Source organism: Nyctereutes procyonoides, unplaced genomic scaffold, assembly GCF_905146905.1.
Source record: "Nyctereutes procyonoides isolate TBG_1078 unplaced genomic scaffold, NYPRO_anot_genome, whole genome shotgun sequence".
Classification (NCBI taxonomy): Eukaryota; Metazoa; Chordata; class Mammalia; order Carnivora; family Canidae; genus Nyctereutes; species Nyctereutes procyonoides.
The window spans coordinates 16,153,830-16,170,405 of record NW_026575047.1 but is presented as its reverse complement, the minus strand read 5'-3'; the positions used below and the strand labels follow the sequence as shown (position 1 = coordinate 16,170,405).

At 34.7% G+C, this 16,576-nt stretch overlaps 1 protein-coding gene across 6 annotated transcripts in view; it reads left to right on the top strand.

Moving 5' to 3' along the window:
- The window catches only part of ARAP2 (ArfGAP with RhoGAP domain, ankyrin repeat and PH domain 2), a 188,644-nt gene that overhangs the window by 83,327 nt on the left and 88,741 nt on the right, over positions 1-16,576 (top strand). For all 6 annotated transcript variants that reach the window (XM_055326211.1, XM_055326212.1, XM_055326215.1 and 3 more), the window contains exons 14-17: positions 632-806; positions 1,271-1,405; positions 13,676-13,820; positions 16,263-16,365. In XM_055326211.1, coding sequence (XP_055182186.1) covers positions 632-806; positions 1,271-1,405; positions 13,676-13,820; positions 16,263-16,365 — 558 coding nt within the window. The remainder of the gene's footprint in view (positions 1-631; positions 807-1,270; positions 1,406-13,675; positions 13,821-16,262; positions 16,366-16,576) is intronic.

The window sequence follows — 16,576 nt, the reverse complement described above, 5'->3', positions numbered from 1 at the left end:
TGGTAACAATAAAAGCAGCAACAACACAGTTCGGTTCCAGCAATTCCTAGTGTTTGTACAATGATGTATAACATAAGTCAGTGTTGTTTTTTACCTCCTGCTTGCTATTCCTCCTCCCCACCCATACCTCACAGAAAAGGAAAGGTACTGTATTTGCATTGCACTCACCTTTCAAATTCCTGAAGCACAACAATAGTTTAAAATATGATATAGATCCCGATTAGGCTGAAGAATACATACATATAACATTCATATGACAAAACACTTAACAGATATACTTCATTATTACATTTTAAACGTTTTGCATTTTCTTAGCACCAGCCATTATCATAGTACATAAACATAAAAAATGTCTTCCTAAGCAACTCTGGTATGTTGGAAGGTTTGGAATATCACAACAATGGAACAATGAATTAAAATTTGGAAGTCTTAAGTTGTAACTTAAATTCATACAAAGCAGGTCTTTTGAGCCTATTACTTAATTCAGGGCATACTTCTTACTAACTTTCTTGGTTAAAAAAAAGGGAATACAACTTCATTTTATAAATGGCTTGGCTGATTTTCACACATTTTAATAGCTAGAATTGTATTTTTCTTCCCTTTAAAAAGTGTATTTTCTTTTAACGACCAGGCTCTGTGTGCTGCTGTAGTGAAACCAGACGTTCTGGAAACAATGGCTTTGCTGTTCAGTGGAGCAGATGTCATGTGTGCAACTGGAGACCCTGTGTATAGCACCCCCTACCTGCTGGCCAAGAAGGCTGGCCAAAGTCTACAGATGGAATTTCTCTACCATAACAAATTCTCAGGTCGGTCTCTGTCCCTTCATTAGCCAGGTCTCTTCTGCTATATCCCTGAAAGGACTAAAGTACAAATCTGTTTATTTTTTAAATAAGAAAAACCATCAGAATGAAGACAAGTGTGATTATTAAAAAGATAGAAGGTGCTTAGGACCATATTTTGTTTCACTTCAAGGAAAATGTTTAGAGAATAAATCTTTTATATTTCTTTAATCATATAAATTAAAGATTAAAATAGTTAACCCCACATAAGCGTTTTCACCAAAATTAAATCTGATTTTCATATATGAATAATAAACATAGCTTAAGTGATTATTTGCAAATTCTGAGCAACATGAAATAAATATATAGCTATTCTGTGGAAAATTTGAAGTAACTTTTCTTCTAGCAAAAAACTCACCTACATATTCATAACCAAAGGGAAATTATTTACATTTTAGATTTCAAATATGTTATTTCTGTAATTTTTTCAGATTTCCCTCAACATGATATTCACTCTGAAAGTGGATTAAGTCAGGAGTCCTCCCAATCCACGTTCCTCTGTGACTTTTTGTATCAGGCTCCTTCTGCTGCTTCTAAACTCTCTTCGGAGAAAAAACTGCTTGAAGGTATCTTTTCTGCTTTTTGATTTTGTTATCTGATAAAACTTTCATTATCAAAATAATTATGTTTATATTTTGATTTTTTTCCCTTTAAGATGTTAGATTTGATCTTTACAATACAGAAATATTTTTTGAGGATTTGTAAATGCTTCAAGGCGCAGATACCATTTCATGCACTGCAGCAGGGATTTACCACTGAGTTGGAATGCTGTGTGAATTCTCAACAGAATTCACTGATGTCTACTTTACGGCCAACCGACTCTTGTTTCAGGATTTAAGGGTTATTCCAAAGAAATGTGAAACTCAGCCCCTTCTCTTAGAGACAGACACCTTAACTGGGGAGATAATATAGATAAATGTCAACACATAGGCAGAACTGACAAGTTTTTAGTACATATTCTATTGGCATACTAAGGGATATGAAGTAGTTCAGTTTATTCTGATTATAAGTTATGTGTGTGTAAGTAGAATAAAGCTTAGGCATGGTTTCAAAAAATGATGGAAATTAATTAAATTTAACAATGTATTTTAGGTTTGGGGAATTATCTGAACAGACACGGTAGGCATTTATCCATTTCTGCAACTAGCTCCTTGTGTCAAGCGTGTCCTGAGCATTAGGAATTACAAAAATGAATAAGACACAGGTCTCATGCTCATTGTTAAATACATATGAACTAATTTGAGAAATATAGGCAGGAAAATATAATGAGATCTGTCTTACCGGAACAAAGAGGATTTAAGAGATATTAAGCTGTAAAGGCCAATTGGTGGTGGGTGTTTAGAGGCTCAGGAGCCCAGTATTAATTCCCTACATGGTATAATTCAGCCTTACTACTCTATCAAAGGAACAATAGGATGAAAAACTCACTTTAGAATGTTAATCCTGATCTTTGTGCATTTAAAGTGATTGCTTTGGTATAAATGCTTTATGTCCAAAGAAATGATATGTCTAAGCAGAATTATATTGGAATTAGCCCTACCTTATTAGATTTTCCAGAAAATAGTAGCTACCCTTTAGTGAACAGGTACTATGTATAAAGCGTTATTTTAGATACTTTATGTAAATTAATTGTAATCCACATAATGAAAAATGGAGGAGCTCAGCATGAAACAGAATTTTATGTCTGATTTGTGTTATAATTGTTACTGTAACACTTTTGTCTTGGTCAGAGTGTTACGACTGGGTGACATTTTGAATTTAGATGTTTTTGGTTCTTTCGGCAGTTGGTTATTAAATGTCTGTACTCGAACTGATAACAAATGGCAAATTTTATAGAGAATTTTCTCAATCTTCCATTGCTCTTTAGTATTTAACCCTTAGGTAGAAGTTGGTCAGAAGTGGCAAGGGGAGTAACTGAATAATCTATGCATTGGCTATAGTAATTATTAAAATAATTCAATAATAGGCAGTTAATGTGCTTGTTAATAAGTTTATAAGTTTTCTAGAATATGAAGAGATCTTAGACCCACCCTTTAAATCTCTTATAGAAAGATGAAATAGGGAGTTTGAAATATGAGATTTTCTTTCTGAGACTTCATAGTATCATAAGTACTCTGCAGCTTAAAATAAGCTTTCATTTATTTTTTGGCAACAATAAAATATAAAATAAAAACACTGTGCTTATAATATTTATAGACTTAACAGTTTGTTTTAATATTTCCTTGGAATAGATTGCTTTTCTTAATCAGTAGAGGAATAAATTGATGTTTTTAAACTCTTAACTAATTCTTTCCTTTTATCTTTTACAAGTTAACTATGGATTTTTTGTTGTTGTTATATTTCATTTCCAAAATTAGAAACTGGTGCATCCTTTGTAATTTAATTGAGGATGTTATCTCATTTGGAATCCTGTTTTAAGTAATATGAATATGCTTTTGTACTTTGGCTATGTAGCATAGCAGAAATGATTTCATTGGAAAATAATTTCCTGGTAGTGTAATCTTTGATAGTCTTCATTTTTTTCACCCAGTTTGTCACCAAGTTCTATCATTTCGAACTTAAAATAGGTCTTAAATCAGTTGGCTTTCTTCTTCACTAACATAATCCCAGCCCAGCTACCATCACATCCTACCTGGGATGCAACACTCCTCTTGATTTGTGTAGCTACTCTAGCTTCCTTCCAAAGCATTCTCCAAAAGCAGATTCCATGGTCATTAAAAATGTAAATCAGATTTTGTATTTTCATTGTTTGAGTATATTCAACAGCTTCCCATAACAGAATATATCCCTGTTCCTTATTGTCACATAAGAGACCCTCCTATGCCTTCCCCCCTTCATCTCATATTATTCCTCCCTACCTTCATAGGCCTGGTCACACTGTTTTCCTATTTCTACAACATGTCATGTTCCTTTTTGCCCTTTTGGACTTTTACAGTTGTTCATTTTGCCAGAAGGGCACTTCCCCCAGTTTGGCGTTTTCTCATTTTTCAGGCATCAGTTTAGTGCTACTATAGTCTGCTGTCACTGGCAGCTCTTTCCTTTCATGGGACTCTTATTCCAGCATAGCATTTATTGCATGAAGATGATCCCTCCTTTATTAGTTTATTTGCGCCTCACTCGCTTGCTCACTTGCTCTCTGTTAATGAGACATTAGCATTTGGTGGTTTATTCAAGATTATCAAATCTTTGGTGCCTAATATAGTGTCAACACATAGTAGTCATGTGTAAATATTTATTGAATAAGTGACCATTTCTCTAATAATCAAGTTATTACTGGTATAAAAGTGTAAGAGACTTGTTAATATTTTGTTTTTGACTTGTACCTAGAAAGATATACTTGTGGGTCAACAGACACATGAAAAGATGCTCAATATCACTAATCATTAGGGAAGTGCAAATCAAAACCATCTTATACCTGTTAGTATGGCAAGTATCTAAAAGACAATAAATTGACATTGACCAGGATGTGGAGAACCCTCATGTGCTGTTGGTAGGAATATAAAGTAGTGCAACCACTGTGGAACATAATATGGAGTTCCCTCAAAAAATTAAAAATAGGAATACTATATGATCTGGTAATTTCACTATTGGGTATTTACCCAAAGAAAGCAAACACATTAAATTCAAATAAGGTATATGCAGCATTATTTATAGTAGCTGAGTTATGGAAGCAAACTAAATATCCCCAGAAGATTAGATAAAGAAGATGTGGTGTGTATACATACAATGGAATATTACTCAGCTATAAAAATGAGTGGTATCTTGCTGTTTGGGACAATATGGATGGACCTAGAAAGTATTATACTAAGTGAAATAAGTCAGAGACAAATACTGAATTCGCTTACATGTGGAATATAAAAAGCAAAACAAATGGACAAATAAACCAAAAAACCAGAAACAGAATCATAAATACAGAGAACAAACCAATGGTTGCTGAAGGGGAGGGAGTGTTGGGGAGGACGGGCTAAATAGGTGAAGGGGATCAAGAAGTACAGGCTTCCATTGTGAAATAATTAAGTCATAGGAATGAAAGCTACAGCATAAGGAAGATAATAATATTGTATAGTGACAGATAGTGGCAGATGGTGACCATGTTCATCGTGGTGAGCACTGCACAATGTATAGAATTACCAAATCACTGGTGTGTGCCTGAAAGGTGTGTTGTACAACTGAAAGCAATATAACATTGTATGCCAACTAGACTCTAATTAAAAATTACATAATTGCAGATGCAAAATATTTGTTCAGAAATTATCTACTTAAAAATGAAGAAAAAGTCACACTACCAAGAAACAAAGTTCTGCTTTGTTGTTTTTTCTTTTCTTTCTCAAGATGCTATAATGGTGTTACTCCTCTGAGCACCAGCTTTATGGAAACAAATGAATTATTTGGAAAGATTTAGAGATGAAAGTGTGGTTGTCACCTTTGCCCCTGAATGGCAAGCACCTGGACCGTACCACTCTGTCAGTGCTTGTCAGGACAGCCATAGAGCAAAATGATTAAACAGGAAGAAAAAAGAATAAAATGCATGTAGTCCTTCAGAGAGTTACAAGAGGCTTCAAATTGTCAGTTCAGGTTTTCAGGATTCGAAGTTCTTCTAGCCTCAGGTTATGAAGACTGATCTGTATTTTTCTTTTTCTTTTTTTTTCTTCTCAATTTAGTGTTCATGAAAAGAAAGATTGATAGCTCGTGTTAAACCTAAGTGTAGAGCTGAATAATAGCATCCTGGTTTTGTTTTCTGTTTTCTCCCTTCAACCTTATTTTATCCCCTTGGTGTCTTACCGTGATTTGTTGACATGGTGTTTGATTTTTAAAAAGAAAGTGGTTGATACGGTTTGCTAGAAACTCTATATCATCTGGTTATATTTAATTTCATAAATTAGCATTGAGGAATTTCGAATATCTTGTGTTCTATCAGTGCCTAGCTTGTATAGTCTAAAAATGTTCAAGGCTAAAACACATTTATTTTAAATGAAAAGAATTCCTAGTGTGTATTCCTATTTTCAGTGAATGCCGAATACCATTAGTTAAGGAAATCCTTCATCAGGAAACAGCTTCATGGTTTTAACAAATAATACTTGGCCTTTACTATCTTGGCTTAATGTGCACATGTGTATTAGAAGCTATGACCTCTACTCTCTCTAATGTGTTTTGAAAATGGACATACATGCTTCAAATGTATAACAGGTGCAGAGAAGCAGCATGGTTAAGTGGTCAAGAGGGTAGGTTCCTAGATCTTGGCTGCCTGGGTTCTCCTCTCGGCTCTGATGTTAAGCACTTGTGTGATCATGGAGAAGTCACTAACCATTTTGTCCCTGTGAACAAGGTACAAGGAGGGGTGTATAATAGAACTGACCTAATACGTTTTTTCTGAGGATTCAGTGAGTTAATGTATATACGATGTGTAGAAGTGTACATGGCACAGAAATATGATGATGAGGGGATGAGGAGCAGCAGAAGCAGCAAAGGGTATGTCTAAATAGCTGTTTCTGATTTTCAGTTACCCTCTGAGTTTAGACATATACTATAGATGGTAGCTGACACTTAGTGTACCCAACAGTAGTATCCATGTCACTTCATAGTAGTATTGCATTAGGTCAGCTCTGGAGTCCTTTCTTGTTTTTGAGCAAATTCCAGTACTGTTTTTCTTCCCTAAATATCGAGATTAAATAGAATAAATAACCCCTCCAGCCAGTCCAACCACCATACACACACAGCTTGTATCCTGAGAGTTACCCTTTCTATGGCTCCAGTTGTATTTTTGGTGAACATTTTCTGGGAATTGGTTAACCATAAGACTTCTGTAGCAGAGTGTGTTCTCAAAGTCAGAGTTAGGAGAGCGTATATGAATTGGGCTCAGCAGCCTGATGCACTCTGACATCAGCTCTTCCTTGTTTTCCAAATGAATAGGAATGCCAAGATTTCCTATCACAGCTTTGTTACTGTAAATCCTCAAAGGTAATATCTGTGCCTCCCTTGTCTGACCTCTGGCCCATTTCCATTTACCAAAAAAAAAAAAAAAAAAAAGCAAATTAGGGGTTATAGTGATGATAATGCTTTAGGACTAAATCCCCTCAAGCCCATATTTCTCACTGAAAATGAGTTTGTAAAAAAAAAAAAAAAAAAGAAAGAAAATGAGTTTGTACTCACCTTTTAAAAGGATCTGTCATTTGTTTCCCATTATAATTTACATAATTAGATTCTGCATTTATATTTATTTTATGCATTGTACATTTGACGCCTTTTGTTTAAGACCCTCCAGTGACTTGCACTTGTCTGCCGAGAAAGGAAGGAGCTCCTGAACACCTGTCACATCAGGCTCCTGGGGCCTGGCCTCTGCTGGGGGTTTGTGGCTTTTTTTCCTATTTGCTAACTTCATGTGTAATCCGGTTCTCTGGCCAAGCCGATTTTTGGCAGTTTCCTCTTTCCTTGACTTTTCTCAGTGCTTTTCCCAGAATTATGGAGTAGTTGTAGCTCCTGATGTATTTTTCGCTACTTTAATGTCTTTTCAGTCATAAACTACTACTTCAAAAGCCATATCTTTCTGTTTATCATTCTAGTCTAAGGATGACTTCCTTCCATGAATGCTTCTAACCCCTAAAAACACACCTGCCCCCACCATGGTTATGATCCCAAACGCATCCCCTCTTGGATTGGACTGCAAACTTCATGAGGACAGGGGTAGGATTCCTAAACTGTGCCAGTAATTATCTCTGTACTCAATAAATGTGCTTTTTTTTTTCATTATTCTTTGAGGATTATCCTCTTCATCTGAGCCCATTGTTTTGAAGTAATTTTATAACTTCAGTTGGTTAGCATTTTGACTTTTCCTTATCTTAGATCTCAGAAATCTACAATAAATATTCATTAAAAAAATTAGGGCCTTTCAAAAGATTTTTTTTTAAGATTTTATTTATTTGAGAGAGAAAGCTTGAGTGTGGGCTGGACAGAGGGAGAAGGAGAAACAGACTCCCTGCTGAGCAGGGGACCCCCACCCCCACCCCAATGTGGGGCTGGATCCCAGGACCCTGGGATAATGACCTGAGCCAAAGGCAGACGCTTAACTGACTGAACCACCCAGGTATCCCACCTTTCATGATTTTCATATAACTGTGCAGAGTACACACTGAGGCTCAGGATTTGAGCTCAAGTCCTGGATGTTCAATATATCATCTTCCAGTAGGCATTGATTGGGTCTCTGTGAACTTTTTTTTCCAGGGCCCATCAAGAAATTCTTTGTGCTGTTTTCTTCTACCAGTGCTGATTCAGCTTTTCATTTGGCAGTTTCTCAGAATACAGTGATCCTAACTAAGCTGTCAGGATTTCGGCCTTTTAAGTGATTCTTCTGTTGATGCTTTTTGAGGCTAAACACATCATCTTGTTTTCTTTCTTTATTACCACCCTACCTATGATAAAGAAAAACGTAAAGAGTAGGGTGATCTATAGTTTCTTTTAACTTTTTTTTTTTAATTGTGTTAACATAATTTCAGGCTTACAGAAAAGTTGCAAGCATGGTGCAAAGAATTCTCATATACCCTTCACCCAGACTTCCCAAATGTTAATACCTTACATTTACTTTATCCTCTTTCTTCCTGTGTATGTGTGCATATATGTACACACACACGTGTAAGTGTGTATATGCACATATTTTTAGAATTATTTAAAAGTTGTGGACTTTATGCCCTTTTACCCTTAATTACCTCAGTGTGTATTTCTAAAAAGGGAGGACATTCCCTCAAATAACTGTACTATAGTGATCAAAATCAGGAAATTATCTGATGTACAGATTGTATTCTTTACACCTGTATGTATAAACCATATTCATTACCCTTAATATCTGTAGATCTAATGTATATTTTAAATGCAACATTATGGGTTGATTATATAATTTAGTTCTTGGCAATAACGTAAAATTTGAGAGTTTGTACAATCTCTAGACTCCAGAAATAGGATGGAGAGATGATAATTCAAAAATAATTATCTTTTTACCTCATGAGACTGAAAATTTCAAATATTTTTTTCTTCCTAGCTTTCCTTTTTTAAAAATATTGGAGTTTAATATTTTTACCTCACTTACTCAGAGGGTTATTTGGCAAGCTACAGACCTATAGAATTACATCATTAAAACCCATAGAAAATAACATCTTTCGGAATTCAGTTTTCATGTTAGTGTCTTTCACTAGGAAATATGTGGGATGATTAGTGTTTTTTTTATTATTATTATTTCCCTCAATTCTCAAAGCTCATGTTTTAGTTTTTCAAATAGAAATTAAGAAGTGATGCAGACTAATAAATTTTGGCAATGCAAAGACCGATTATATAAAATCATTGTGTCTGGTTGGGGTTCATCCCTTTCATTTGAACTCTTTTGCATTTATATTTTTGATGTCTAAAGTTCAATTAGGAAATAAGCTGAATGCACGGAGTGACATAGGTACTTTTGGAATGTATCATAATGTAAAACCCATTAGAAGAGCAAAGTAGACAAATACATGCTTTATATTTGTACATAATTTCCAGAATTCAGTAGGAGCAGGACAAGCCTGGATAGACCTGTTTCTGAAATGACACTTTTTTTTTTCCAGCTCCACTGTCTTCCATTAGACTCTACTCTAGCAAACAAGTATTGCATCTTTTTAGAAAGGACACAACATTTTATTTTCAAAATTAAAAGGAATAAAGCATCTACAGCCTTTAGGAAGTAGTTTCTGACTTCCATTATTAAGTACTCCATTCAGTTGTAGCAGTTAATGACTTCTCTTTCCCCTCTATCATTTCCATGTCAGTAATAATCATCTGTAGCTTAAGTTCCATTTATTCTAATATTGTTTTCCTGTGCATAGACCATTGTTGATACTCACGGCTATATTGACTCACATGTTCTGTTAACCTGTATATATTACTGTACTTTATGAACTGATAACCTCATAGTTGATGTAGGAGCAGAATTTAGCTCACTCTATACATTTAATGTTCCATGGTTATACTGTTGTGGTCAGGCCTTATTTTTATATGTAGTTCTTTGAGGCTTTCAGTTATTCTTGTTCATCAACCCCGAACCATTTCTAGCTCTGGTTCATCAGCCTTCTTCCCCCTTTATTTGGATCCTAATGGTGATTACTGAAGCATTCTTGCTAACCTCCATAATTGCTTATTTCTTTTTACCCATTAAAGAATAGCTTGACCAGTCTTCTATTTTCCCAACTTCTGCTTCCAGACCTTTTAGATTGCTGAGATTTGCCAGTTAGGGAACCATGCCCTATAAAATTGGCCACAAAAGCACACTAAATTGGTGATCTTGTAAACAATTTTTTTCTGATTTTTATTTTACCAAAGCAGTACATGCACATGCACAGTACAATTTTAATGGACAAAAAAGATATTCCTTTTTTTCATTCTTAGACATTATTCTTTGTCTTTGAAAAATTCTTCTTCTCTAATTTTTTTTCGTGGAAGTAATATTACTTCTTATAGTATTACTTCTTTAATAGCTCCATCGTCTTATACTATCATTTTTTTCTTCCCCTTGTTTTGCCTTTTGGAGAGTTTCTTTTCTAAGCTTTCTCTCTTTTTCCTAATTTTTAAAATTCCTGATTCCATTTTTAATTATAAATACTTATTTTTTTGTGTTCTTGATTTTCCTTCTTAGAACATGCTGTTCTTGTTTTATGGTTACAGTATCTTCCTTTGACAGTCTGCTATTATTTAGAGTTTAAAAAAATATTTGGTTTTGGTGTCTGTCTTTTACGTTGGAAGCTTTCTTTTAAATATTTGGGATCAGTTTCAGAAGATTCCATCTCTTACTGAGAATATTAGGATTTGGATCTCGATTATCACTGGCAACTTCCTCTGCCTCAACAATGCCTAGAGTCTCTCATTTTAGAATCTGTTTGGTCCAGTTTCTACAAAAGGACTCAGCTTTCACATGGATGAGGGGGGATTATTGTTTAGCTGCTTAGCACAGGGAAGAATATATGTGGACTTTACTCCCTTTATGTAATAAACTTGATTCAATTCTACTTCTTACCCTGTGCTTTCTTAGGTATTAGCCTTTCAAGTATTTTATGGAACTTTGTAGAACATTATTTGTTTCCTCTACTTTGCATATCCGAAGTTACCAGCTTTTGCCTCTCAGACAGGTCAGTCATTTCCTTTTTTTTTAATATTTATTTATTCATAAGAGACGGGGGGGGGAGAGAGAGAGAGAGAGAGGCAGAGACACAGGCGGAGGGAGAAGCAGGCTCCATGCACGGAGCCTGATGTGGGACTCGATCCTAGGACTCCAGGATCACACCCTGGGGTGAAGGCAGGCGCTAAACCGCTGAGCCACTCAGGGATCCCAGGTCAGTCATTTCCAATGTACTGTGGATTCTTTGGTTCTTTGTTCTTTTGAGTTTTTACTTTTATCTCTTCAGTGTGGTTCTGTTGTAGTTTTGGGAGGAAATGGAGATGCATACTTGGATCCATCCTCCTATGCTTAAAAGTAATACCATTTATGATCTTCTTATTGATTCTTTAACACATTTCTTATTTTTGTATTTCTCTTAAAGTTGGCAACCTCATCTGAGCCATATCCATAACTAATAACAACATTTCATAATTTATGAAAATAATGATTTCAACAAACTTCCCCTAGGGTATGCAATGTGGTCGATTCTTAAGAATAGAAAGAGACAGTCCTTGTTACCAAATAACTTAGAACATTTCTGGTTAAATGAAAAAATTTAAATTGTTACATTGTTTAGATACTCCAGTTATATTTAGAAAAAGTATTTTACATTGTTAGTATGCATTTAAATAGCCACTTATAAAGTCACTTTTCTACATGCTTCATGTGTAACATTACATGCTTTGATCACCCTAGCAATCCTATGAATTTGATGTTTTTTAATCTTAATTTTACAGAGAAGAACCCAAGGGAATGGTGAAGTTGTTTTTTGGAGGTACCATGAAGGCATTATTAGACTCCAGAGTCTTTGAGTTCCAATTCCACCTTCTTAGGATCTATTGTGCTGAGGATGCCATAGGAATATACTTAATTCAGCCTGACAATGATAAAAGTTTGGAGAAGAGGTCTAGGAGAGATTGTGCTCAACCCAGTCTTTGAGACATTGGGTTAGCTGAGTGGAATACCATTTTAAGAAGTCTTCTTAGCTCAAGATTTAACTGTATCTTTCCATTTCTCCTCTTTATTCTCCTCTGTTTTTGAGAAAGAAAATGTTCATCCTCAGTTCAGCTCCAGAAACATTTTTTGATGCTCTGCCATTTGCCTTACCATAGCTCATTCCTTCATTTGAGTTTATGATCTCCTTTTTTTAAAATGGCATAGGCTATTGCTCTATCCTGACTGATTTCATTTCTTCCTCTTTAGTCTTCAGTATGCTGGAACCTGGCTTCTTTCATTGCATACTAAAGTAAAGTAGATGTTTACCTTCTTCTTAGGAAGACCAACAGATTTTTTTATGCCCTTCTTTTATTAGATTTCTTTGCTATATTTAATAGTGGCAGTCATCCCTTTTTGGAATGTTTTGGCGCTTTCCGTTTTATACACTGTCTCTTCTCACTTGCTTCATTGCTTTTCACCCCTCCTACAATCATTACTCCTTATGATTTTAAGTTCCCTAACATTTTATCTTTGGTGAATTTATATTTTGAACTACTATCTTTTACGTAAAGACTTCCTAGTTATTGACACCTTTCCTTGCCCCAAGGTGCAAATCTCTGGAGTGATCTAATAGGTATCCCCACTTGGATTTCCAAAAGCTATCTCTGATTCAATCTAAAAGAAAACTCATTATATCCTCTAAAACTGTTTCTCCTTTCTTTTAAATAAAAGTGGACCTATTGCCAACCTTGTAATCAAAGCTAAAAATGACACAACCATTTGTGAGTTCTCCCTTGCCCTCTGAATCTAACCATTATATGTTTATCTCCTCAAAATACACACAAGCAGGTATACTTTTCTGTTTCTCCCTCCTTCCCACTCTCCTCCCATCCTTGCTACCACTGTCCTGCTTTTGGCTGTCTTCATCTCTCACTTAGGCCTCTGTTGACAGTATCCTAACTGGCCTTACCTTCTTAAGTCTATTTCCCACAGTAGGCAAAATATGTAAAATCCGTATCTGATCATATTCCTCTGCTGAAACCATTCCTGTGGCTCGCCATCAACTACACAATCAAAGCTCAGCAAACTTTTTCTGAAAAGAGTCAGATAGTAAATTATTTAAGCTTTGCAAGCCAGATCATCTTTGCCACAACTCAGTTCTACCCTTTTAGTGGGAAAACAGCCACAGATAATCTATAAGTGAATACATGTGGCTGTGTTTTAATAAAACTTTATTTATAAAAACAGGTGATGATGTGGATTTGGCCTGTAGGCCATAGTTTAAGATCTCTTATGATTTGAATTTTAAATTCCCTAACCAGGGCATTAAGAGCACTGCAGGTTATGGCCCCTTTTTTTTCTTTTGCATACCTACCTAACATCAACCACAATCTTACTTTTTACACTATGTTTATTCCTCTAATACTCTCTGTAGACATCAGTCCTTGCTGTTTCAGAGTTGTTTTGCAGCAGTCTCTTTATAAATCTGTTTGCTTTTCTGGTCATCGATGTCATAGTTATTTTTGTCTTGTAAATTCCCTGTTTCTAGATTGCACATGTTTTGAGAGCAGAGAGAGTGACAACTGTATATCCCATGCAGCAGTAGCATACTCTTTACACAAAATAGGAAATTAATAAATTTATTTGAATCCAGTCATTATTTAAACCATGTATTTTTTTTAAAATTAGAATTATGATGTAACTCAATTTATTATTTGTTTTAAATTTCTAGAGACAAATAAAAAGTGGTGTGTTTTGGAAGGAGGGTTCTTGAGTTACTATGAAAATGATAAGTCTACCACGCCTAATGGCACCATTAACATCAGTGAAGTTATCTGCCTGGCTGTACACAAAGAAGACTTCTATTTAAATACGGGGTAGGTCTACTATTAAACAGGTAGGAGATGAAGAATATTTCCTGATATTTACCATACCAGACAATAAGAGTTTTATTACTTTAATTCTTCATTTGCTTGTTGTAGAGAGTTTAATATATTTTTTTAAAGATTTTATTTATTTATCCATGAGAGACATGAGAGGTAGAGATACCCTGTGGGGATCCTGGTGCCTTACTCCATCCCAGAACTCCAGAATCCTGATCTGAGCTGAAGGCAGATTCTCAACCACTGAGCCACCCAGGTGCGCCTGAGTTTAATAGTTTCTTGAAGCCTAGTCATTTGAAAGTTCTGAAAATTCCTTAGGGAATTTGCTAAAAAGTAGAAAAATTAAAATATCATACTAGGTTCTATGAAATGCTAATGTATTTGCATCTAATCTTAAATAAATTTATAACATTCCATTCTAGAACATGTCCTAAAATTTTTATAATTTACTCATTGTTTAAAATGGTGGAGTAATAGGAACATTTATGCGTTCATTTAATGCATTATCATTCAAAGGAAAATACTCAGTAATGACTTATTTGCATTAAAATAAACTAAATATATTTAATACTATATTGAAATGCTAAATTCCCCAAAGATTTACTTTAGCATTTTAATGGTTTCTTTAAAGATGCAATTAAAAGAGTAAGCATTATTTATTTAATATATTTGACTCAAAGAATGGTTTAATACATTTTTTTGTGAGGACTTCTAAAAACAAATCATCTAAGATACTTGGTGTGAAAGTTATATTTTGTAATGTAGTTAATGAAAAACTATAAATATGAAAACCTGCATAAATCAGTTTTATAGGAACATCGTATTTTAATATAAATTTTATGAGAATAGGAAGAGATTTGCAAAACTTCTATTTAAGTAAAATGACGCTTAACATCATAGTATCATTAATATATGCTGACCGGTATATACTAGTTAAAGTGACTACTGTTTTCTAGTTTAGCTTGATACATTTATGCCAAGAAAACTGATTATTAATTGATTCTGTTTTTGTTTTAATCTTAATAGTGCTTTTATTTCTGAAAAAATAATATATGGCTTACTGTGAAATATTAAAATAAATACATTCTAATATTTAATTGCTTAATTAGTAAATATAATTTAAAATATTACTAGTTTATGTCAGCATGTAATCATATTCAAAAATAAAACATTCTTGAAAGAATGTTCTTGATATAAGTAGAAATGCAGGGATCCCTGGGTGGCGCAGCGGTTTGGCGCCTGCCTTTGGCCCAGGGCGCGATCCTGGAGACCCGGGATCGAGTCCCGCATCGGGCTCCTGGTGCATGGAGCCTGCTTCTCCCTCTGCCTGTGTCTTTGCCTCTCTCTCTCTCTCTGTGTGACTATCATAGATAAATAAACATTAAAAAAAAAAGAATTTAAAAGAAATGCAGGAGAAACCATGTACAGTGAAATAAATTTTTTGTTTGTTTTGTTTTACTGAAATAAGGTTAAAAAATAATTATTGCAGCCAAGCTTTGAGTTTCCTGAACTAGCACTTTATAAAGTTTGAACTCAGTAATGTAGACATTGAGAAGTTACATAGATTTGTATTCAAGGAAGAAAGCTAGCTCAAGTGGTGAGAGATAGGAGGAAGAGAGTCCACAATTACTTAGAGTTTACCAAGAGGAAAAGATCATGAAAAGAAAGAAAAAACAAAACAAAACAGTGAGTTTAATTGTATGATTGGACTAAAGAGATTAACTGTCTGAACTGTCTGGTTGAAAAGCTGCTGTGAATAAATCCCAAGGTTTTGAGCGTAATAAAATATATGGTGATACATCTAAATTGAACCATGAGGCACATACAACCAGTGTGGGATAAAAAAGAGGAAGAAGGAAGAGACTTTGATGTAGGGTATTTTGAAATTTTTTTTTTTTAGGTAACAGCAGCAATGTTAACATGTTCTAGGAAAGAGTTGGAGCTGTGGATGAGGGCCCCAGGGAAGAATTTAGGACCTGAGATGTTACTCTAATTTGATCTGCAGTAAGGAGATAAAATTTTGGGATAATATGAGATAATGGGAGAAAAATTTGTGAAGACAAGAAGAGGGCTGATTAGAGAATGGTTTGAATGTGTTTGCTTTAAACAGAATGTCAAGGTGGCCTGGACTGAGAGGGAGGAGGAGTCCAAAGAGAGCGCTTTGTCACATCAGTCAACTGAAGAGTACCTGGGGCATTATTAACATAGTCATGTAGTCCAATGATTAAGTAATTAGAAGAATATTCCTTTTGTCTGATCCAGCGTATTCCATTTATTCAAATGAATTAAACTATAAATCAGTGGAAGAATATGATAGATTTCAAAACATTATCCAGTTTTCAAAGAGAATTTAATTAAAAGTTTAACTTTTGTGTTACTTGTTTCCATAAAAGCCAGACATAAACAGTGGTATCTTTTTATTCATGTGTGCCATAGGCCCATCTTTACCTTTGAGATCTATTTACCCTCAGAACGTGCATTTTTATTTGGAGCTGAAACATCTCAAGCTCAAAGAAAATGGACAGAGGCAATAGCCAAGGTATTTAAAAAATTGCATATTCACCCTAAACCAGAGAATATTCTTAACTTGGAGTCTCTGATTGAGTTTCAGAGATTCATAAAAATTTTATACAAGATTCTGGGGAAATGTCCATACTTCATTAAGTGTTCAAAGGTTATGGTCAAAAGAGATTAAGAGTTTTCTTCCTAGAGCTTTAAGCAGAGAAAAAAATAATGTAGGACCTTTGAGG